Here is a 25,736-nt window from a genome sequence, read left to right on the forward strand (position 1 = left end):
TCCTCCCACACCTCTAAGTGATCCACACATTAGCAGGAATGCTGCACCTTCTTTTGATAGGGTAACTGGAAAACTTGCTATCTGTTTGGTATCCAACTATCAACGTTTCTTTTGTCACAAGACTTCTTTCACTTGATTTGAAAGTATTATGGCAGTCCTAGTACACAGAATCAACCTTGATCTCATTGTTTCTGAGTTTCCCAAACTGAATGATAAAGGTGACAACTATGTCATGTTCACAGGGAGCAGAACAGTTTAATCGAGCATTATTTGTTAGGATCATTGCAACAGGTGCCAGGAAAAAAAAAATAATTACAATTATTGTGTGGTAAAGATTTCAAACCTATTATATGTTGCATCATTAGTGTAATGTCTGCTTACGGTTAGTCATGTCCCTGCCCTAGGTGTTGCATCCTTTCCAAGGACTGGGTGTTTAATACACAATTTAAATAGCTTCCACAATCTCTCCAGCACAAATAAATGAAAACAATCTATGCACTTACCCGCACATATGTGCACACAGACACAGAGGAGCAAACTACCTAAATCATTATCTCCCTGTTATCTGATAGAAGACTGAGACATTGCAACATGGATTTGTCAGGAATGATTTCTGCCTATGCCATGATAAAAGCTTTTGTGTATAACAGTAAAATAGTCATTAATGACTCGTTGTCAGATTGTAAGGATCCACCAAATGGGATAAACTGTATGCAGCTGGGAGGAGCTGCAGGTACAGGGGAAGATAGAATTCAATAAGATCTTTATCACCAGGAGAAATGGTTTAACAAAAGCAGTTTGAGAAGTTAGGAAGGACTAAATGCTACTGTTGTGAAACACTAAGCACTTGCAGAAGTGTAGGATGGAGACCTGTTCTGAATCAGAGAACAGTTTCATAGAGAAGAGCTGGAGTTTGTAGTAGATCATTAGTGGAACATGAGTCAACATTATTGACTTGGAAAAATATACTGGTATGAATTAAATGTTTGTCAAAAATAAGATGTTTGAAATAATGTTTCCACTCTTCTTAGCACCTTAAAGTCCTTATCTGGACCCTACTTTGGGGTGCCATCTGCCCCAAAAGCCCATTTATCAGCTGGAGAAATCCAGGAGTCAGGAATAACATAGGACTAAAACACAGAACCTGTGAAGAAAGCCTGAAGTAAATTAGTTGGCCTGGAAAAGTCTGAGGAAAGACCCAACAGCACTCTTCGAATATGCAAAAGTTTGTGGCAAAGAAGATTAAGATGTTTCTCTTTACATCCACTGGCAACAGGACAAGAAATAATAGGCTTACATTGCAATGAGGTGTAGGCTAGTCACTGCAAAACCTCTCTGGGAAGATGGCTAAGCATTGAGTTGGATGACAGACTTTCCATCACTGATGACTGTTAAATGGCAACTCAGCCCAACATCTGTTGAGGATGGTCTAGGTACAGGACTCTGCTCTGGGACAGAGGGAACCTGTAAAATCCATGAGGAAGGGGACTGCAACTGAAAGAGTCAGTGGTACAGGTTCCTTTTGCTGAGCCAAAGTTCTGCTGCTGAATCAAAATCTTCTTCATATAAATTCAAGTCTACTTGTCAGTGCAGGGTCTATCCAGCATGATCTCTGTCATCATGGTTCTTTTGTGCTTTTAGCAATTGTAATAATACATTCTTCCACCTGACAAAGCATATGAGGTGGCATTGTGAAAAAATAAAATTGTATTTAATATAAATGAAGTTGATTATGGAATTTATGGTGGGGGTTTTTTTTCTTCTCAGCACAGTGGGTAAAAAGCTTGTTCTGCCTCAGTTGTGTGTTTCACAAAACAGGCATTCTTCCCAACAGGAGGAAGACTGAAACCTAGATCAATTTTCAGTTTTGCTGCCCAGTTGACTATATACACAAACATTGGTGGAGTTCACTGAAGCCTGGTCTGCATCCAGGAGAAGTTTCACAGCAATAGCATGCCATTTTCTGTTACTGGTTTCTTTCATTTCAAAGGCAGACCATCACGTTGTGCAGCAGTTTGAATTTTGTAGAGAAATTTTCCTATACATGAGCTTGTTTTTCTATTTCAAAGCAAGATATCTGTTGCTGTTCCTTTCTGTGGAAGGTAGCCAGCATTTGAGGCTTTTACAAATTCATCATGCATGTCAGCAAGGTATATTCCTGGTAAAACATACCATATTTGCTCTTATCCTGAATACAATGAAAAAGAACATCCTTGTTTAGGAGCTTTGGTTGTGGTTTGGCACAATGAATTGCTCACTGGTAGTACTAGTTTAAGGCATTAACACTGATGTCATCCCTTCCTGCTCGTTCTTATCCTGCCTGTGTCTCCCTCCTACCTCATTTAGCACAGCCCCTCCACTCCAGGACCTTTACCTTGCCAGCACAGTTGTTTGCACAGCTGCACTCAGCACTGGATTGGCCGACTGTTTTAGCTGATGCAGAAACAAATGTTTTGCTTTGCTGGATTGTTTTTTAGCTGGATCAATTCCTTGATCTGGCTTACTGGAATGCCACATGAACATTTATGCTGTCACGACTGTGGGGCAGCAGGACACGGTGTTGGGCAAGAAGAGTTGCAGGGAGTGAGCGGAAGGGGCAGAGGGAATGGAAAGGTGTTAAGTTGTATTTGCTGCTGCACACACTGCAATTTCAAACCGCAGCCTCTGGCTGTATTTTCTTAAGTGACTGCAACTAGAAAGACAAAAGTCTCACTGCCTTTTCCCTCTGCTGCTGCTGTACCCTCCCTCCTTTCCACTGCTCTATACTGGCTCTGCTTCTCACCTACTGGCCCTTGCTCTGACACACTCTCTCACGTTTGTATGAGTTGATTTAACTCACTAACTCAGCAGAGAACTATTTGAACTCTGCATTTTGATTTGTTTTCAGCTCGGTTATCTTTCTGCCAGGCTTGTGGCGGGCATGAATGTATTTAAAATATGAGTAATTTTATTTTTTCATATTTCTGCCAGTAGCATGGGAAAAAAAGCATCACACCATGACAGAATGATAAAAAGCATCATTCCTCTTAGGATTCTACATGTCCTGTGTCTCTCTTTTTTGATTCTTCCTACTAACAGATGCCTGGCTTGTACAGTTACAGGTCTTCCTCTGCTACATCTCACATGGAGTTTTTGCTTCCATGAAGATGACCTGAAAGCATCTCACTGCTACATATCCCAGAGCAGTCTGATTTTTTTGTTGTATTAGGAGACGTCGCACAGTTTCCAAAGGACTTTCGAGAGGAAGATTGTTCTGGTGGGTAAAATGCCAGCCTAGAATCTCAGTGCCATTCTCAGAACTGTATAATCTAGGATGAGTTATTAAGTCTTCCACTGCCTCCATTTCTACAAACTAGAAGTCACAATAACTCTTCCTACAAACTAGAAATCAGAATAATTCTCCCTGTCACCAGTTCTTATTTGTTAATATGCTGTGTTCTCTGACGTGCTTGTCAGTAGTGTCTAACAGAACAGAACACTAATGACTAATTCGGACAATAATAATAATTACTATATGAGATTAAATGACTACTTCAGTCTTTTTATTACCATTTCATTTATTAGTTAATTCTTTCTAAATTGTTTTGATTCATCCATGTAGAAAACAATTAGAGAAGAAAAGACTTTAATCCTTGCTCCAAACTGTGCCTCCTGAGGTGGCAGTACCCTTTCTCAGCATTTAACTATCTTTAGTGCCATCTTCTGTAGTGCAGCGGCATGTCAAGCGCTATTCTTTTTATTGACACCCCATGCAGTGCCACAACGGGCTGAACTGAAGGCATTTGTAGCTCTTTCTTTAGGCTGTGTGGACAGAACTGCTATCAGCACTGCTGAGCCACCTGCCAGTTTGGCATGACTGACAACATGTACCGCAGTTTAGGGATCCTTCCACTAAACTGGGTTTGGATGCACAGTTATGGTAAGAGTGATCCTCTTCTGTACTTCAAAATAGATGTTTAAATTAGAAATAGTATGGGGTAAACACTGTTTTGGATGAAAACTGATCTGAAAAAGGTCCATTTTTCTTGTTGAGCAGCAGCTCAGGTTCAGACTAAGATCAAGATATCTGTCTTTAACTTACGAGATCTTATCATTTCATAAAGCTCGGTGCCTATTTTTTATCTTCTTTGTACCTTGCCATGCAAACCTGATTCTTCTGATGTTAAAAACACCTACCTGCCTGTTCTGTCTACACACTTCTTGAATTCACCTTGTTTCTGCACCAGGCAAATCATATACCGCTAAAGGTCTGTCTATGCATAGAACAGGGGTTGTCACCTGTGTGGATGCTTGGATGGAAGACAAAAAGTGGTACTAAAAAAGATAATTAAAGGAAGGCTGAAAATTATGTAAATATGGATTTTAATGTAAAAATGTAAACGCCACCTTAAGTTTTATGTTGCTGTCTAGTGGTAATGACAATGGAGGGAACTCTTTAAACATAGTAGGGATTTGGAGCACCCCAAAGTGGCATCTGGCCGCTGGCAGCGCTGTGCACCTTTAAAGGTAAGTGACAGTGAGGAAGCTAGCAGGATGGCTCTTTCATAGGAAGAATCCCTCTGTCAGAAAGTCTACATGAAGAGACACTTTTTAACACCATTGTTTAAATCTGAGCATATCTTCCTTCTGAATAAATTCCTCAGGGAGACAAGTCCGACTTTTTCTATTTCCATGTAATTTAGATCCTCCTATTCTAGTATGTGACTAACAGCTCTCCATACCTGCTCAGCATGCTTTCATGTTTGGGTTTTCACCAGTACATAATTGGGTCTCTATTTTTAAAGCTGCTTCCTTCAAGTTTCCCTCAGGGATTTAGCATTCTTGCCTGTCTCACTTTCTACAAATGCCCAGAGGGTTTTGTTGACAGCCTAAACCTCTTTTTGTAAGAATCCAGAAGGGTTCTTAAAAAGGAAATTGTTATCTGATGGCTGTATCCCATGGTAGGCAGGCACTGCATCAGATTATCTCTGTTCGAAATGTATTGAATTCTATCTTAAAACCTTTCTGTGGCAGTACTGAAAGGCTGCTCTAGAACCTCACTGCTCTCCTGAATATTTTTTCTTACAAAAAGTCATCAAGGCCAGTTTATACAGATGGTGTGAAATGCCACTTGAAACCTTCCAGAGACTGAAAAAGCAATCATGGAAACACCCAGTGCTTCATGCTATTAAATCTTTTGGACAGATGGTTGGAAGTGAGAGATTTCTCTCTACCTCTCCCTAAAATCAAACCTCCTGCCCTTCAGCTGACGTGATGAGCTGAGGGACTTCACTGCATGAAGGAAGTTATAATGTCAGGGGTTACTGGGACTGCTGGGATTCCCTCCTGTGCCCTACAAGTCCCTCATGCCCCAGTGCTTCAGCATCCACACTGTGATGGTACTACACTTACAATCATGGCAGCACGGTGTTTCAGATATATCACCCATCTCCGAATAGAGTCATTTGTCCTTGTGCCACCACTAGTGCTTAGATCAACAGAGATCTTCCTTCCTACTGTTTTCAGCTGAAAGATTTATAGGGAGCAACCAAGCATCGCAAGGATGCAAGAACACGGGAATGGTCTTTCCATTTGTCACCAGTCCTCTGCTACACACAGCTCCTCAAAGCATCTCAAAATTTTTCTTGGATGGTATTTTTACTGAATAGAGCAACTGAGAGCCTTGAGAATGACCCGGTGTGGTTAAGATTTTGGGCTCTCTGACTGTAGAGTAGCTATCAACAGAAACTCATGCATTGTTGCTGAAGAGTCGTTGAGTCATCATGCTAGTTTAAGTCATTCTAATGTTTTCCTGTCTCAGGACAACACTAAAGAACACACAAACACTTAAAAAATATAGGTGATAGTAATATTTTTGAGTACTGCTACTGAAAATATCAAGAGCCGTGTTTAAATCATCATTTTGAAAACAGTTACATCTGATCTGATTTTTCAAATGGTCTGTGCGCAACAGCTTGACAGCTAATCTTGAGTGAGGAAAATCTGTGGGGAAAAAACCTTTCCAAAAAAATTATCCATAATGCCTTCTTTTCCTAACATAGGCTCAGTCCCAGGTATAGGCTCTCAAACTTTGAAGACCCAGGCTTGTCATTTATAAAATTTGACAAGTGTCTTGCACTATTGCAAGGAGTTAATGCAATGCTGTTTTCAGTCTGAAAACCAAAGGGTCTGCCTTGACTGAAGGACAGTAGCCACCACCTGTGAAGCACCCTGGTTCACGGGGCTGGCAGCCCTTTGGGGTTCTTCATACAGGACATGCAGGCAGCAGTAAAGTTTACCTCCTCTCGGGAAAAAAAACCCTTCCTTTCTGTGAAGAACTTTTTCTTGTTTGGTCTTTTTTATTATTATTTTTGCGTGAAATATATCTAAGACCTCATGGATGACAGTAGGTTTCTCTCCTTTAAGATTTACGGACAGTGAGGGAACCGTATAGAAGCTCTCCGCTGAAGCCAACCGGCTCCGGCCAGCCGTTAGGAGCCCGCCAACGGCCGGGGCGCGAGAGGGGTGCGCGGCCGCCACTGGGCGGCGCTGCTCCACCCCGTGAGAGAGCGGGAGTGTGTGTGTGAGGGACCTGGGGACCCTCGCTTGGGCGCGCGTTTTCCTTCCTGCAGCCCCGCGCTGGGTGGGCTGGTACCTGGGCCGTGAGCCCTCTTCCTCGGCCCTCAAGGTGCGGCAGACAGTGCCGGCAGCCGTGCCCCGACTACCAAGCGCCCCCTCGGGCGGTCAGGACCGCCGTGTCTGAGGGGGAGCAGGAGGCGGGGGTGAAGGGGGGCGTGCAGGTGGCGGCTCCCTCCGCGCTGCCTTCGAGCGGAGCCCTGTGGGGCAAGGGGTTTCTTACACTTTTATCCTCTCGGAGGATGCTGTTTATTTCTCAGGAAATCCCACTCTGGCCCGCGAAGGAGGATGGATTATCTGCACAGTGACAACGTTTTAAAAGCCAGGGAGAGAAGGGCAAATGCCCCGGTCGCTCCGCTCAGAGCTTCCCGGGTGAGGATACAGGGCTACCGGCCCGGCCCACAGCCCCTCCGAAGGGGCTGTGTGTGAAGCTGTCAGCTCTGCCCGCTGTGGGAGGCGGGCAAGGGGAGGAGAGAGAGGGAGGTACGGGTGCCTTGTGCCTACAGGGGAGGCCGTCAGAGGGGCTGTGGGCAGCCGGCCGCCCGAGGGGCGCGTTGCCAGCCGAGGCAGCAGACAGAGCGCTGGGCACTGGCGTCCCGGCGCGTCCCGCCCCGCCTCTGCACCCTTCTCCGCCGCTTTTTTCCATAGCCCGAGCAAAGTTTGGGGACTTCTTTCCCCCCCCCAATTAAATGAGCTATGCGCCAACACTGTCTGGACTCTTCTGAACGAGTTAAGCTTTTGCTACTTAAAATAGCCTTGTTCCCGCAAAGCGTAAGTATAGCGACCCCGGGCTGTGCAGGTCGGCAGACAGCTTCAGGGCACGGGCCCGCAGCCCGGGGAGGGGGGCTCCGCCGGAGGGGACGTGGCCGCCGGCAGACTTGGAGCCTGCGCTGGGGGCGGGAGGCGGGGGCCTGCTGGGGCCTCTGCCCGTTTGCCGTGCCCCTCGGCTCTGGGCTGGGCGCCAGGGAAGGGCAGGACGAGGCCGAGTTCGGCGCATCATGCTGAGGAGGAATAGTAGAAAGGGCCGTTACTGCTTTAAATACCTCCGTGAGGGACCCTGGTGTGAGCGTCCGCTGCTCCTGCCCCAGGGAGGGAACCGTTTGCCAGCAGCGGTGCTTGCAGATGGTACTGATAACTGAGCCTGGTGTGGCAGGGTCAAGTGTCCAAACCTCACATAATACCTCAGAAAATTGCAGCGGAGGGGGAAACACCACATATCGTTTGTGTCCAGCATTGTTGCAGCTGTTGGCCCACCCAAGTGTGCATGTGTAGGACCATGTAATTCCTTCCTTAAGGGCTACCACTAACATTTGAACATTTATGTGCATTTCAAGTCAGTTTTATACTGGGAGTAAAGTTATCCTAAATATGAAGCAGAGCTAGAACTGCTTTCACCCTGTTAAGTGGTGCCATACAGAATTACAGAGTTCACGAGTGTAACCCAAGATGGTTCTGGTGTTTCTTGAGGTGAGCTCTGAGTTACCTGGCCCTTACAAACACTTTCTCCTGATAGTGGGGAAAACAGCTAAGTGGCCTCCCTGCATTGATCAGACTTTTACCTCACTCTGTTCTAAGAGTTAGCAAAACCATGCCAGTTGCTCACTTGTTCACTTAGGACTCACAAGGGATGCAAAGTATTTGAGATTAATAAATATTCTTTGGAAGATATTTATAGCTTGATTAGGCAAAAGTTTGCTGATGTTACAAGCAAGAAAAGTTTGTGGTTTTGTTTTGTTTTTGTGGTTTTTTTTCCCCCTGTAGTCAAAAAGAGTATCAGAAAAGTATTTAGGTTCATCCCTGACTCACTGAAGATACCACATAAGCCTAGGATGTTATTAGAAATCCTGAGTGTGTGTTAGGTCTTTCAGACTTTGGCATTGATATGAAGAAGGAATTGAACTGAGTAGCCAGAACTAGTAGAGTTTCCCTTTAAGGGAAATTTAAAGGGAAAAGGGAAAATCCTACTGGAACATTTTAGAATTAAACTAGAAAAAGATTTAAATGGTTTCCATAAGACAAAAATGTAGGTTAAGAAGTTTGAACAGGGTGTATAGCGCTGTCTCCCTTGCAGTTATTGTAACTTGCCTGAAGTCCCGTCAGACTGATACCTGTCTGTTGGGGTAACTGCTTCTCTGCGGTGAAAACAGGTCTTGAGTCTTTGAATGCCAAAAAGGCTCATCTTTCCTTTGTATATCTGGGGCAGGGGGCGGGACACTCCTTACTGTGCAGTTTTTAGATCCATGTGGCTGATCGTATGTGGGCACCTGACAAGTCTGTCTCATTCATGCTTCACTCACTCGGGATGTAGGGACTGTTGCCCTTGTGTTTGACGGCTATTCTGTAGTCCTCTGGTAGCTCCACGCCCTTCACACCTTTCAGAGTTTTATTGGTAAGTCACTGTCTTTTAGTTCCAATGTAGAGCTCTAAGATGGCATTTGAGTTTTGTGGGGGAGAAAAGGGGTTACTTTTTGTTCCTGTTTTTCTCCTGCGAGTAGCAAATCAGAGCAAAGGTTTGTTATGCCAGGGAACAGAGGAGTTTAACAGGTGGGGTGTAGCTCTCCTCCTGGGCTCAGCCCTGTGCTCCTTGCACTTTTCCTTTACTCAGGCCAAACTTTCACTCAGAAGTCAAGTGAAGTCAAGAAGTCAAGCGAAGTTTTGCCTGGGATTTAAGGAAGAGGCTCCATAGCAGTAAAGTAAGTTTAAGGTAATAATAAGATCATCTAAGGGATTAATTTTTAACAAGTGTTTAAAATACAATGAAAATGATAATAGATGTGTCTGAAAGTATGACACTGTGAACAAGAAGAAAGGTATTTTTCAAGTCCTCATTTAAACAGGTTTATAAAGTGAATTATGAAACCTCAACCATTGTGTTTCATATTTATGTACATGAACAAATATCATTAGGTTTCATTGGAAATTATAGTAGCTCAGTCTGTCCCTTCACATCTGTCAGTCTGTGTGGAATGACACGGTCATGCTGCAGACTTTGTGCAGGGTGACTACTTTTATCAGGTTTAAATTAGCAGAGTTAAAAATCTAGTAATAATGGAGATTCCTGATTGTTTAGCATAAAAACATAGGAAATATTGCAAGTTGTTTTCTCTTTTAACAGCATTTTTTTCTCATATTGGTTTGTAAAATCGAGATAGTTTTGAAGATAAAAACTTAAATCCCAAGATTTGAGACTGTCACAAGAAATTAAAGAAAATGTGGACTGAATTTAAGAAATTGTATTCAGACAAGGACATGTTAGGTTTAAAAATAATTGCTAAGAGACATTTTTAAGATATACCAGTATAATAAAACCATAAATATACCAGGTGTCATAATCAGATAATGTATGTAACATAGTTGTGTAGTTATTTATGTGTGTGTATGCATGCGTATATGTATATAAGTACATAAGCGTATACATATATGAGTAAAATTATAAATAAAACTATTCTATGATTCTAAGAAAATTATAAATAATTAAAACATTGTATTTCACACACTTCATACATAGTGATGAACCTCTTTGGTGACATCATTAGAAATAGAAATAATAACTGGCAAGTTTATAGATGCCAGATAATAATTACTTCTTTCCTGTAGAGGAATATATATGACATCACAGCTTTTAAAATTTATTCTCTCACTTGCTTGTTCTCTTTGTCACATACACACAAACACACACACACCCCCATCCACAAAGTGTATTTGTGCATTTAATCTTAGTAATTAATGGCACAACATTGATTCTTAAACAGAATGCCATGCCAGTTTTTATGAACTGCCCTTTTTCAATATTTGTCTCAGAGGAATGATTTTCTAAGTGACACAAGCAATATATGATTCCTGGTTCTTGTTAAATGATCCCAAGGTTCGTGAAGCCCTTGCTTTTCATACCATTGAATTAGATTGTTTTCTGAGACAGATTCTTGGTCATTCCCTAGCGGGTATTTATGCATGAATGTCATGAAATACAGATAAAGATGTTTCATTTCTTAATCTACATTTTTTCCAAGCACAGAAAGAAAAAAATATCTTCTTTCACAATCCATACATAAGATTAGGGTTTAACAATTGCCTAGCTCTATTTCAGCAGCGCTGACAGTAGTACTGTACAGCTGAAGTTTATGTAATAATAGTACAAAAGCAAGCTTGGAATTGTTCTCGGCTAGAATACTGAGTTGTGGCTGTTCAAATTTAGATTTAGGTATTTTATTGTTGAACTTAATGGTGACAACTCAAATATTCTGTGAGCTCTGTGAGCCCTCTGGTTTTGTTTGATGTCATTTAATCATTATTTGTATCAAGGCACCCCTTTAAAATTGTTGATGTGATTTTTGGCTGAGTTATGTTGGCTTTAAGAATGACTCCCTGGAGAATATATTGACATTGAAAAAAGATACAAGACCTGGATTTCTGAGAATCCTCCAGCCAGTGGAGATATATATCTTTGCATTGCCCTTGGAAAATACGTCCTTCCCATATTTATGTATTATGTGTTATACACATTTGTAGTGAAGGCAATGATTACTGCAATTCATACTAAGATGAAAGCATGAAGGTTTTCACCTCTGTACAGTTAAGATGCTGTGAAGTATCTGCTCACTGCTTAAACACTTTGTGCACAGGATGAATTTTCAGGCTCTGACATACAGAAATAAATCTTTTAATACAGAAATAAAGCTTTTAATGAATGTAAGCATTAGAATAGCTTTTTAAAGTGTATCCTTTGATAAATGCATCATGTCACATCTTTGGTGTCCTGAATGATCTCAGCCTGGGCATTGTTGGCCTGTAGTAAAAAGAAAAAAAAATCTTCAGTAGTATTAGTGAATGGGGAATGATTGAGAATAAATTAGATGGTATTATTTGTCATCTTTCCTTTACATTTTACAAATTTTTCTTCTTCCACTGATCACTAGATAATTCTTCAGAAAAGCACAAAAAAATCCTACTTTTATTGTAGTCAGCATAGCTTATTGATCTCCGTAAGAGATATACTACAGTGTGCCTATAGGGAAAAAAAAAAAGATTGCTACCTTTGTTCACCTTACATTGCAGGGGTTATAATTTTTTTGTGAGGGCAGATGAACTTCATTTTTTAAACAATAGAAGGTAATATCTGTCTTTATGAAGAACAGTGTGCGGCCTCTGTGCCATTGAGGCAAGGGTAATGGCAGCCATGCTGAAAATGGACCATAATTAATGAATTAAAGAAGATTTAATGTGCTAAGTTTTGCTAATTAATATACTTTCTATTACAAATATTAGTAACAAAAGAACAAACCGTAACTTTGACTACTTATTATCTGAGCTGCCTATTTTGCTTGATCTGGATAGAAAACAAAGAGCAAGGTACGGAGAACTGAACTGAGAGGCATAGAATAATGCAAAGTATAGCAGAGAAATGAAATACAGGATTTAGGATTAACTAAACTTCTTTAATCCATCAAATAACATATTATTAATTTTGCTTTTCCTACATAACAATCTTTACAGCTCAAAATGAGAACATTTTGAAACAACAGTTTAGTTCTGTCCAAAGATGGAACTAAGCTGAGTATATCTTCAAATAGTTTTGAGTAAAAAAGATACAAAATTCGTTCATTATTCCCTGAAAAATTAATACTTCTGAAGGTTAAAATTACTTCACCATCCAAAATATTGTAAACATCCTAAAAATAAGACTGAGGATTAAATTTTAAAATCATATAAACATATTAAATTAGGATTATAAAAATAAAGTATTCTAACAACATTTATTCTGATTTACTCTGATCAGAGGGCTGGAGCACCTCTTCTGTGAGGACAGGCTGAGAGAGTTGGGCTTGTTCAGCCTGGAGAAAAGAAGGCTCCAGGGAGATCTAATTGCGGCTTACCAGTACCTGAAGGGGCCTACAGGAAAGATGGTGAGGGACTGTTTATCAGGGAGTGTAGTGACAGGACAAGGTGTAATGGGTTTAAGCTGAAGGAGGGTCGATTTAGATTAGACGTTAGAAAGAAATTCTTTACTGTTAGAGTGGTGAGGCACTGGCACAGGTTGCCCAGAGAGGTTGTGGATGCCCCCTCCCTGGCAGTGTTCAAGGCCAGGTTGGATGGGGCTTTGGGCAACCTGGTCTAGTGGAGGGTGTCCCTGCCCATGGCAGGGGGGTTGGAACTAGATGATCTTTGAAATCCCTTCCAACCCAAACCATTCTATGATTCTATGATTCTATGATTCTGTTTGGGGTTACTGTTTCAAGAGGGGAAAAAATACATTCCTTAAAAAAATCTAAATATATTTTTAAAAAATTATTTTAGGACCAGGGACATTACTACATAAAATTGGTATTTCATTGTTAATATCATCATTTGCGGTTTATCATGCTGTGCTCGGAAAATAATTCAATTGCATTAAAGAGAATGTCTTCTTATAGAATACAAGATCTGAGGTTTTTAGGGGGAGTTTTTGTTGAATTAACTTTGTGGGGATAAAAAGTGAATTACTATTCCAGGATTTACAAAAATGCAAAATACTAATGGGTGTGGTGGGGTTTTTTTGTGTGAAAGTATACTATTCTGCAGTTCCAGGTATTTCATTGACTCATAGTAAAATCAAGTTATAAAAAAGTAACTGAAATAACTTTTATTTATTTAATTATGTTAAATAAGACCCTGAAAGAAGTTCAGTGCAGACTTTGGAAATGCTTCCTCTGGAAAAACAGTGACATCATTGTTGGAAATCACAGTAAATACAATACTGGGAACAGTACTTTTTCTCAATGGTAAATTCCTACCTGTAATGGTGAACGCTTTTTCTTCTTGGGAATTGTAAGACACATGGGTATTTGGACAGGAAGTATAAAAATGAAGAGAGTAAAGTGTAATTCAGTTACATTTGTAAAATATTCTGAGATTTTTAAGCAAGAGAATAATCAGTCTTTTCTAATAGTGTTTTGTTGCATGCAAATTGTTTTCTCTGAATTAGAATTATGAGCAACCTGGTCTAGTGCAGAGTGTCCCTGCCCATGGCAGGGGGTTGGAGCTAGAAGATCTTTAAGGTCCCTTCCAACCCAAACCTTTCTGTGATTTTATGGTCTAAGTGGTTCTGAAGGTATTGAAGTTAGCTGAAAGTAAAGTTTTGTGTTTTGTTCTCAGTTGAAGGTTGACATATAAAATAGAGACCTGTGTTCATTATGAGAATGAAATGTACTTCTTACACATTTTCCAATATTCTTACATATATTCCAATTAACAACAGGACAAGGATAACAGAAGTGATATGAGCAGATAATAGCTTGTTTCTCAATTGAAGGCAGCTTGTGAGGAATCTGATCTTAAAAAAAATCTTATACTTTAAGCCTTTCCAAATCAGAAGTTGTATCACTGCCTAGAATTGAACATGGAAAGCCCATCATACATGAATTGGTGGAAAGCATTGAGAATACATGCTAGTTAATTATCATAGGTCATAGGATATAATTTTATTTTTCCAAGAAAATCTCTGTGCACAGTTGCTGAAGTGCCCTTGAGTTGTTTGTTTGTTTGTTTGTTTGTTTAAATAATGTTGCAGTACATGTGGTTCAGTGACACCAACTGGCATGACAGAAGGGGAAATGGCATAGAAAACTTTCCACCATTCCTCTCAGAATTTCTAATTCTTCCTGATATTTCAAGTTGTTCAAATAATTCTATCTTTTTAGAAATAAACAAACTTAAACAGGAGTAGGCTTTGAGAACATGCTTGTTGGTGGTGTACATATTCCAAAATTAAACTGTAAATTCCATAAATTTGGAGTAATTATTTTTCTGTGTTTATACAGTATGAAAATAGCAGAGACCTGGGACATTACTGACCTCCTAAATGCTGGAGTAAATAAGTCCTGATAACAATAAAATTATTGGAGTTTGGCAAACTTTGTATCACACTCTGATACAAGTGCAGTTACATTAATCGTAGGAATATTCTGTTTAATTGAACTGACTTCCATCTGTTCTTTTCTAAAAAAGGCAAGAACAGTTAGAGGCATCTCAGGTGGAGGAAACAGAGAAATCATGTTTTTTAAATATTTAAATCATGTAGAAATTCTGGTTACAAATCTTTCTTGCCTGTTACTGTGTATAGACACTTAAACCTGTATTGGCTAGGTGAAAGCACTGAACATCCCACTTCTGTGCTCACCGAAACCTGTGGCTGCATGGTCACAGGGCTATGTACTTCTTAACACAGGTGCGCAATATTCTGCAAAACGACGTGCACTTCAGAAATGTCATTTGTTGAGCATCAGTCTGTTCTGCCCTGGCATTGTGTAATTGCAAGATTTTTTAACATTGCTCTAATTGCTCTAATGTTCTTATTGTAGGTTAGAGATCTGAAACAATGGGTGACTGGAGCTTTCTGGGGAGACTGTTAGAGAATGCGCAGGAGCACTCCACAGTTATTGGCAAGGTTTGGCTGACGGTACTGTTTATCTTCAGGATACTGGTGCTGGGGGCTGCTGCTGAGGAGGTCTGGGGAGATGAGCAGTCAGACTTTACATGCAACACTCAGCAACCTGGTTGTGAAAATGTCTGCTATGACAAAGCCTTCCCCATTTCTCACATCCGCTTCTGGGTGCTGCAGATCATTTTTGTTTCCACTCCAACCCTCATCTACTTGGGCCATGTGCTGCACATTGTACGCATGGAGGAGAAGAGGAAAGAGAAAGAAGAGATGAAAAAGAAGGCAAGCGTCAAAGACAGCAACTACCCAGGAGCAGCAGCATCTGGTGGTGGTGGTGGAGGGGGCAGCAATAACATCAAGGATCCTCTTGGCAAAAAGGGGAAGGAGAAGCTCCCAATTCGTGATGAACGTGGTAGAATCCGTATGGGGGGTGCCCTGCTCCGTACCTACGTCTTCAACATAATTTTCAAGACACTGTTTGAGGTGGGCTTCATTGTGGGCCAATACTTCCTATATGGCTTTGAGCTAAAGCCAGTCTACCAGTGCAGCCGCTCACCTTGCCCACATACTGTGGACTGCTTCATCTCAAGGCCCACTGAGAAGACCATCTTCATCATCTTCATGTTGGTGGTGGCTTCTGTTTCCCTGCTGCTCAACATGCTTGAAATATATCACTTGGGGTGGAAGAAGCTTAAGCAGGGCATGACAAGCCGGTACAGCCTTGAGATGCCTGTCGCAACAATGACACCAGTCATGGTAACAGGGGAGTCCAAACCTGTTGCCCTTCCACCACCAGCGCCACCCGTGGTGGTAACGACTGCTGCGCCCCCCCCTGTTCTGCCTGACACCCGTGCTGTCACACCGCTGCTGGCTCCGGTGACCATGACACCGTATTATGCTACGGCTGCTCCAAGACCGCGGCCCCCCTCCAACATGGCCTCCATGGCCAGCTACCCTGTTGCTCCATCAGCTCCTGAGGAGAGGCGCCGTGCTGTGACTCCCACGCCTATCTCCACTCCTGTCACCATCCCGACCCCCATCCCCACGCCCACGCCAGCTGTCATCAACTACTTCAACAGCAACAGCCATGTCCTAGCAGCCGGGCAGAACTGGGTCAACATGGCAGCTGAGCAGCAGGGGAAGGTGCCCTCCAGCTCAGCAGGCTCCACTACTCCCAGCAGTGTCCAGCATCCCCTTCCCGAGCAGGAAGAGCCACTGGACCAGCTACTCCCACCCCCAGCTGGGCCTCCCATTGCTGCAGCCAACAGTGGCAGCAGCACCAGCCTGAGCGGGGCAAGTGGCAGCAAGTGGGATGTGGAGGGTGAGGAGGAGCTGTCAGAGGAACGGCCCATCTCAGCTGCCTGCACCACCGTGGAGATGCATGAGCCACCGCTGCTTGTAGACACACGGCGCTTGAGCAGGGCCAGTAAGTCAAGCAGCTGCAGAGCCAGGTCAGACGACCTGGCCGTGTAGTGCGGTCACCCCTGCTCAGAGGAGCAGGTGATGGAAGGCAGAGTGGGCAGGGGAGCTGCCCGGGGAGGCCAGGCCTGGCGTGGGTGGGAAGGCCTGGATTTCAAACTTTGACGCTTGCTGTTTTTGCACTCTGTGAGTTGTAGTGGGGAAAAATATCAACATTTTCTAATAGGTCAGGGGTAGCCGAAGCGCAGCCCATGGGCCAGGGGGCCAACCCCACTTTCCTTCATGTCCATGGTAAATCTCCCAAGGGCAGCAATAGGGGAGGCCTGCACAGGTAACAGGTGGTAATGGTATGTGGTCATGTGCCCTGAGGCTGACTTTCATCTGAGAACAACGTTAATATCCCTAGTGCCCATCATCTCCCTCTTGCCATTGCCTTCAGTTCCACCCTTTTTCACATAAACTCTACATGAGTGGATGCGATGACATATTTTCTTCCTCTTAAATCTTACGTAGCCCTATGGCAAACATCAGGGTGGCATATTGCCTATTGGCACTTGTCGTCTCTATGGACCAACTTGCCATATTAAAGGTGACTCATTCTTTTCCATATAACATGAATTAATGAAGCCTTTGTGCTCATGGCAAATCACCAATGTGGTCCTCGGCCGGGCAAAGTTTAGGTAACCCCTGTCATAGATTTTTGAGGTTCATCTTTCTATAATTTGTTTTTACTCTTGACCTGTTAGGAAGTGTTCGGTTTGACCTTCTATCCAGTGTTTGCCGACCATGATCACACCATGTTTTTGAGCCCACAAATATGTTTGAGCATGTTTGATTATAATTTTAGATGACGTCAGAAATTGCTTAGAGGAGGACAGGAATTTAAACCACACCTCAGAAATTATTACACAGAACAGTTTCTCTTCAGAAAGCAAGGATTATGATTTCAATACATTGTGGCCCCATACGTTGCCCGTGGACAAACAATAGGATAAAGTACAGCTCTGCATTTTAGACTATTAAGTATCAGCTTAAGTTTGTTGGAAAAATGCTTTTTAGAAATAAACTTGAGTGCATATTTTTAAGTATTTGAACATTTTGAGAATAATTTTGATCTGTAGGTTTAAAGTTACTTGACTGTGTACTTAATAATTTTAGTTTGATCTTTGATCTTACAAGAAAATGTAAGGGGAAAGAAACTTACTAATGGTAAAATTCCCAAAGCAACATTATTTCCTGTTGTGTTCTACCTTTTCCTTTAACAACAATCTGTAGTGTCTTACAGGTCAGTGAAAACAGATTTAGACAATATTGTATTGCAGAAAAGGTGGGTAAAATATCTGGGCAACATGCAGTGGCTGAAGGGTCTGTTCTGATCCCACTGAAGTCACTTGCAGAATTTCTGTTCAATTTAACAAGGAGCAAGATTTGGGGATGGATCTTGCAGGCCTTATTCAAGCAAAACTTAACATTTGCATGGAGTTTTGGGAGCCAGAAGGAATGTAGATTTGGGGCCTTAGATAAAGACATTAAAATCCTGCTTTTGAAAATTGCGTGTTTCCCTTAAAAATGGTGGAGGAAAGTACTGGGTATTTTTTTCTAAGGTGCAGCTTTCCTTCCAGCTCGCTCTGTCCTTCATTCCTTTGTAACAAGTACTCTCACAGACATTAGTCAGAATTTTGAATTCCTGATAAGGCTTGGGAGAGTTTGGGTACAAAAGGAATGCAGGATTAGGCCCAACTTCTGTTCTAAGCAAAAGCCAAAAGAAGTGAAGCTCAGAGTCGGTCCTATTGCTGCTATAAATCAAAAGTACTGCAATTGGAGAAGAGCAGTCAAACACACTGGGATAGCCCTTGGCATCTTCAAAGTATTTGGCCTGGCAGTGCAGTCCTTACTCAGGCAAAGCAGGGTCACCCTCTAGCAAATAGTTACAATTGCCAGTTATCTCTGCTGTTAAATGTTTTCCTGAATGTGTTTATTTTATGCAACAGTTAAAATATATTCCCACCGCTCAAGATTAAACATTTATTTTTACTGCTTTCTGACTAGACACAAAGAGTTTCTCATGATCAGAGGCACTGTTGTGCAACCCTTGGGCACGTTGTCTCATGACTTCCTTGACCTGCTTGTGGTGAACCAGGTGAGGAAAGGTCTTTCCACTGCCACTGATCTTGGAGGCAGACACTGCATTAAAAGTCAATGTACAATAGTACAATAAAGATATTTACTATTAGATGTTCAGCTTCAGGCATGCTCTTGTGAATTTTCTGTGTTATAAGCCATAAAAACACTTTCTGCAAGAAAGCTAAAAGCTAAATTCTACTTTCTCTTGTATCCATTTAACCATACTTAACTTCGCTAAATTTGATAAAGTTGCCTAGATGTAAACAAAGGCAGAGTTTAACACTCCAAATTTTTAGATTTACTAGCATCGATAGTAGCAGTTTTATAAGTTTTGCTAAATGCCAAGTAATTATATTGCTGAAATAATGCAATATGCATCTCTGTATTTTAGTACATCAAAATTCATGGGCTATATTTTATTTTCTTTTACGCTTCTGAAAAATGAAGTCAAAGTCTCTCTGGAGTCTATTTATATAAACCAGACCACCTGGAATATGTGCTTTTTTATATCAATGCCTGAGGGCAAAACTGACTTCTTGTTTTATGGAGCTCTGAATCTTGCAGTCCTTACTTTAGTACACCCCTCACAGAGTGTGTCCTGCAGGATTGCATTCATATTGTATATAAAAAATAATAACAGAGATAGGTTTAATTTAGGATCCGCTGATACCTAGTCTGCCCTTTTCAAGTTAATGTGTGTGGTTAGACCTGCAGAGAGTTCAAGTGATTTTGAGGAATATATGGTATTTTCAGGCAGAGTAACTACTGGAAAGCTGTAAAAGGTAATTTTTCCTGTTAGGTGAAGCTCGGGGGGGAGAAATGTAACTCTATTGCAACCTCTAAGAGAAATCTGACAGAGCAGCCTCGGCATCCAAGCAGTGCTGGTCTGAGAAAGCAAAGCTACAACTCACAGGTTGCATTTTTAAGATCAGCTTAAGTTTCATCACATAACTATACAGTGTCAGGCTTCTTGGTTACCTACAATTTCATTTGGAGTTCAGTAATTGTTTCTTCATTTAAGCTCAGGTAACTGTTTTGGCAGAACTCTCCCTTAATACTTACAACTGCTTTTAGTTGCCACATTGCATCTGGGATTGGATTTGTTGAAAAAAATTCTTACTGGTATAGCCAATTTTGAGTACTTTAATTAATCTTTGCTCATGAATGATCACTGAATTCAACATGCTATGACTAAGGCATAACTATGCAGACTTCCATAGTTCTAGATAATATGTACAAACACCAACTAACTTGAAGAATGGAGTCTGTTGGCAAAAATAATCTGCTAATTTCCAAGTCGTTTACTCTTCCACAACAATTAATTCCAAAGAGGGAACTGGTAGCAAATGATATTGGTCATATGGCTGTTCAAGCCACAACCCTGAAAGATCTTATACACACACCTAACATGAAAGCAGCATGTAAGTTATTGCAAAAACATATCAGAACACGATCATGCCTGATATTAAGCAAACTGAAAAAACCCCACTCATTTTTCCTCTTTGAGAAGAATGATTGTGGGAAAATTATTCTCTCTCTTACTTGAAGGTAAAAAAAGAAAAAGCAAGCTAAGGGAAAGAAAAGGAGAAAACTGAAAAAAAAAAAAAAAGATACTCCTTGAACAAGTTACCAGGTGTATGATGTGCTACTCTTTTTGCAATAACTCAACTCACTGGTACTAGTTGACCCTGCTTGGAGCATAGGGGGTTGGGCTAGATGACTTCCAGAGGTCCCTTCCAACTGCAATGATTATATGAAACATATTTTCCAAATCACTGATTTCATTAGTACATTTTTCATAATAGTTTCACAGAGATATAATAAAAATATATCTGCATTGCATATAAATACATAGTTTCTTGGCCATGGGCACAGTTGATCTGCCTTCTATCACTGAGCTTTTTTAATTAGTGTAGCTGTCAGTTAATAAAAAAAAAATATAGACAATTTAAAAGCCCACATTTCTTCCCTTTGTATTTTGATTAAATTAAGGCAGCCTGCTAGAACCTTCTCTTTATTAAAAGTGGATATTTTATTTATGAAAATCAATCTCTTGTTTCTTCATAGATAAAAAAGTGCTCCTTGAATTTGTTGGTCCCTGCTGGCATTGAAAAATCATAGCTTCTTGAAAATAGGTAGCATGCACTGAAAAAGCAGATGAATTATGTTCTTTTCTGGTGTCATTTGGAAGCCAGTTGTGTACAAAGTGGTACCAGGGATTGATTTGGCTTAGTATCTTTGTCGTTCATAATGCACATAGAGCTAATTAAATGTCTGACATTTCACAGCTCTTGAGATGATTTTCTGGTATGAATACATAAGTGTAGGATCAGTAAAATAATTAAAACAAGCTTTAACAATCAGATCAGTACTTAGGTCCTTTTTCGGTTAGTCATGGGACCACCTCCTCAGCTGATACAAACTGTTGTATTCCACTGAGTTCACATGGGTGACAACAGTCTGCAGAAGCAGAGCGTTGAGCCCCCAGGTCTTTTTGTTTGATACAGACACTAACACCGTGGATTTGAACAGGCTGGGTTGTTTGTTTGTTTGTTTTTTTAATTCCAAATGTTTTTGTTTCATTTACTTTGATTTTTCTTGTGAAAAGTGTGCTCTTGTAATTTTGATTTTCTGAAGTTTACATTCAGGTTTTGATTTCAGATTGCACATTTGGATGAAATAAACTGTTTTCTAAGTTTACATTTGTATAAGAAATAAAAGAATGACTCTGCCAATATGTTAAACCTAAGAGAGAAATGTCTTACTACAACACAGGAACTCTTCAGACATAAGGCAGTACCATTAAAGACAATTTAACCTGATCACTGATCTATAATATCAGTTTTCTCTGTATATTTAAAATATGAGAGCTGGCTGTAGAGGGAGCACACGATGGAAAAAGATACTTTTTATCATTAACTCAATTATTACCAAATAAATTAAGGCTCATTATTATTGATATGCATTCTTGTGTGTTTAGAAGTTCAATGACAAAAACTAGCTGTGACATATGTCCTTTAAGAGCTAAATTTACAGCCTGGTTTAAAATTCCAAACAAAATACTTGTGGAGAAACACTGCACTGTTACACTGTAGAAGATTTTACAAAAGATAAATGTTTTGCTTTCTAGCTAAAAATATGGCTCTGAGCCTGCAAATAGGATTTGATGCAAGTTATTTTTACTCTTGCAAATAAGGCCATTAAAAGTAATGGGACTATTTGCATAAGCAAAAAACCACTGATGTGAAAACGAAATTGTAGAGTTGCATTTTAAGTTTGTTGTAAGATGCCAATCAAATTCGAGAAGTTTCAGTCCTTGAAGAGTTATGCAAGATATGTGAACATATTTTAAAGTGGAGAATATATTCCTATTCCCATTGATGCTGTTTCTCACAGTTAAAGGGTTGTGAAGCGTAAGAAAGCTTACTCTGAGCTTTCTTGTTGCTTACCGGGTGTTTGTCTTTTACATGACAGAATCTGACAACAAATGCAATGAGTTTTCTGGGCTATCAGGAACTTGTAATAACAATAAAACCAGCTAAAAAACAGTTAAAAGTGCTGTCTTCAAAGAAGTGCCTTGTGTATTAAATTCTGTAAGAAACAAGTTGATGTAAACGTTAATTTACCTCATATGTTTACAAAATCGTGACTAAATAAACTTTTTGTACCACAGCATTGTCTCTTTTAGATTAAATTTTCCTGGTTGCGTAGATGGTCTTTTAAAATACTAATGTGACGGAACAGTTGACCAAAGTCAGTTAGCTCTCTCCCTTCACTCACGCTGCTGCTTCCCTTCGTATGAAGCGCTCACTCGGTTGCATCTGTTGGAAAACTGGCTGTTGAAACCCATCTCCATGCAGAACTCCCAGTTCACAATCCAGAAGACATGTGTGATCAAGACCCACTCTAGCAGGTGCAAGGGGTGAAATGCCGACCCCTGTGAAATCAGGGGGAGGTCTACCTCTGCCTTCCGCCGAGTGCGGGTTTCACCCTTGGCTCTTACTTTGCCACACGAGTCACTGTTCATCTCATACCGCGTCGTGTGGTGGTAATGGTGACTCCATCTTTTCCCCCTGCACTGACTCAGTGTCTTTGATTTATCCATCGATCCATGTGTCTCATGAGACTGTTACCTGCAAATGCACAAAGGATTCTTTGGGCAGGAAAGACGTGTCCTTCCTGGGGATAATGTGGAGTGCTCACTTCATTTGAAATTTGCTGATTTGCCCCGATAGGCAAAGTTCACAGTTTAGCACATGGAAATGTAACCCAATTTTGTACTGAAAATGTACAATGTACTAATGGCAAAATAAGTATCGTATAGTCCCGTGAAGAGGTCAGGTCCAGGTTTCCAAGAAGCTGTGAAAAGCAGCAACGTGGGCAAGACTGAGGGACTTTTGCAGAAGTCTTAAAATAAGTATGAACGTTTTGTAAAATTTTATTCCATATGCAGCACTTATCTGGACCTGGCAGGGCAGGATAGTTTCCATCCTGTAGTACCGAGTGTTTGTCTGTCTTGTGTTAGTACAGTCGAGTGTATTTTTTTGGTGCCTCCTGTGCTCAGGCAGTGCTGTTTCTGCTTTACAGGATGTGTCCGTATGGTAAACCAGATTATTCACTGTCTTGGAAGACTGGGCAGGGGTAGAGCAAGCTGACAGGAGGATAATGTGGATAGTCCTAAGATCATGAAGCAGTAATAAGCTAAGGAAGAAAGTGAATAGAGTGATATGGTAATACCAGCCGTATTGCTGAAGATAACTCACTTGCCTCTGACCAAGAGCACTTTTTACTATAAATATATGTGGCCAGAATATGTTACATACTTTCTATTGAGATACACGTTTCATCACAAAGTTGCACAATTTTGTCACTTGAAGAATGGGCAGCCAGAGTGCTCCCAAGAGAGTTGAGAGCACCAGCTGGTGAGATGCAGCTGTGCCCTGGGCTCTCCCTCCCCTGGGACATGGCCACACTGCCATCACCTTGCATCCACTGTCTCCTAAAGGATTTCTGACTGGAGTATGAAATATGAATGTTGCTACTCTTGATCTCTGAAGGCCCGTGTGATGGAGTGGGTACTTTTTGCTGCCACATCGAGCAGGACAGCTTGATATGAGCATGTGGAGGAAAGGTGAAAGGTGTGCCTGGCTCATTCACAGCTGCACAGTGAAGATCCTGGTGGTAATGGGAAGAGGTGTACTGGGGGCAAGCTCTCACCTCCTCCAGTAAATCTCCTCTGTACAGTTGTGCTGAAAACCAAATGAGGAGCATCCCACACACTCCTGTACTGCTGCTGTTGTCCCCAGGGAATTGGCACAGGAATCATCAGCTGGGCTTTAGCAAGCACTGTCACTGTGACTGCCCAAAGAATGGCACGTAACTAACCTCATCTGTAGCAGGAGCAGAACTGAAGGCGACGCACGTTGCCTCCCGAGGAAACAGATGTCAGATAGTCACACCTTAGTGGGGCTGACATTTTGGTCATTTTTGGCAACTAGATGTGCATCGGGTCTAACCATCTTTGTGTCTATTTTCAGCTGAGCATAGAATAAGCAGATGCTTATCCAAAATCCCAAAACTGAAGAGAGAGCCTTCTCATAAAGATGGCCAGGAGGAATGTGTTATTCTTGGAGTGTCGTAGTCCAGGAAAACAGGGTGTTTAGGGAAATACACATTTTAGCACTTACAGATATGTGAAAGAATTTCTTATGCCAGAATTACAGGTAACTTTACTGCTACTACATTAGTAGAATAGTTGGATTGCACCAGCTGCACTTAATTGTGTAATTTTTTCTCATTTTTAGAAAGAAATTAGTGGTACATAGCAACAAAACATTGTCCTTCCTGGGTAGTTACCTCCTTTTCTTTTTCTTATGGTAGGTGCTCTGTGTATCTTTGTGTCACTAGCAGCAGTACAGGGTCTATCAGAACTATTTAAGTATCTTGAAAAAGATCTTCAATGTGTGGGCTTTCACCATACCTTGTTTTTAAGGGTGACTCTCAGCATTTATGAAAGTGGCTACAGATGTGGTTACGGTGCCCGATGCTGCAGAGAGCGGGGATGAGTAGGCTAATACCAAGGGCACAAAGAGCTGCCCGGGCTCACGGTGTTTGACTGCATCACTAACACAGCCAGCTCTACCCTATGTGTGGTGGGTGCCTTCTGTCATTTTAGAGGTTGTCTCCTGAGGAAAAAAACCAACCAAATGAATATCTGCAATTCTTCATCCTCATTATTTATTTGTCCCATGAAAGCATGATAAAAAAATTAAAACGTCTGTACCTTTGCATTTCTAAGTAGTGCGAGACATGGCTTTTTAAAGAGTTCCTGTGCTATCTAGAGAATATTTTTGAAAATACAAAGGGCTTAGCAAGTTCAAACTCTCAAAAAGACAATACATTTTCCTGTGGGATATATTTTTCCTCTGTTTGCACAAGATCCACCAAAGTCAGTGAACAGATGGAGCAATGTGAAATAAAACTTTACTTTCCACGTGAAAATAAGGGTTTTATTTCTATACACTTCAATTACATGAAAACTACAAAGGAGGAGCAAACAGTTATCGGCTATCGTATATCTCACTTCCCATTTTGAGAAGATTAAACTTTCTAAAGATTTTGGCTTTAAGGAATGTTGTGGTCTTCTGAGCAGAGACTAAGGGATAATTATGGTTGAACTATCCAGCCCCACAGAGGAACCTACTGTTTGCTTTGCATGGCTTATGTGGTGGGGTTTGCTATGTAAATTCTGCACAAAATGCAGAAGTAAGCAGCTGAGGATAGTTTGCCTGAGCAAACTCATTCATGTTTGGATTATGGATGCTCTGCAGGGAAAGTACCTTCTCCATTATGAGCAGTGGAAGATGAGGAAAAGCAGAGTGAGTTAAACGTAGTTACATTTCTTTCCAGCTCTCTGTTGAGGTGTTTAATGCTGAATTATACCAGGTCTCTAAACCAGAGGTAGCTTTCAAACCCCCATACATCATCCCTCCTGTCTCTGCTCTGTAAGAGGCATTTAATTTTTTCTTTAAGTCATAAAGTTGCTTCTGTCTTTCAGACTGCCAGTACGTCCTTTAGGGCCTGGTACGTGTCTCCAAATAGTCCTGTGACTGAAATTTGTGTACAGTAAACCCAACAAAATCAGACAACAGAGTGAGCAGTC

At 41.2% G+C, this 25,736-nt stretch overlaps 1 protein-coding gene across 4 annotated transcripts; it reads left to right on the top strand.

Moving 5' to 3' along the window:
- The first annotated feature begins 7,151 nt into the window (after positions 1–7,151).
- GJA3 (gap junction protein alpha 3) lies at positions 7,152–22,108 on the top strand. 4 transcript variants are annotated; one of them, XM_054813178.1, is made up of 3 exons: positions 7,152–7,386; positions 9,221–9,319; positions 14,952–22,108. In XM_054813178.1, exon 3 carries the CDS (start codon positions 14,969–14,971, stop codon positions 16,502–16,504), a length of 1,536 nt encoding a protein of 511 aa, XP_054669153.1. In that variant the 5' UTR covers positions 7,152–7,386; positions 9,221–9,319; positions 14,952–14,968; the 3' UTR covers positions 16,505–22,108. The 4 variants fall into 4 exon arrangements, with proteins under 4 accessions (XP_054669153.1, XP_054669151.1, XP_054669152.1 ...); XM_054813176.1 differs by having other exon boundaries at positions 9,221–9,308; XM_054813177.1 differs by lacking the exon at positions 9,221–9,319.
- The last annotated feature ends 3,628 nt before the right edge of the window (positions 22,109–25,736 follow it).

This window comes from Grus americana, chromosome 1 (genome assembly GCF_028858705.1).
Source record: "Grus americana isolate bGruAme1 chromosome 1, bGruAme1.mat, whole genome shotgun sequence".
Taxonomy (NCBI): domain Eukaryota; kingdom Metazoa; phylum Chordata; class Aves; order Gruiformes; family Gruidae; genus Grus; species Grus americana.

What these genes read in the sequence shown, in the direction of transcription:
- GJA3 (XM_054813178.1), top strand. Translation starts at nt 14,969, where the DNA reads ATGGGTGACTGGAGCTTTCTGGGGAGACTGTTAGAGAATGCGCAGGAG.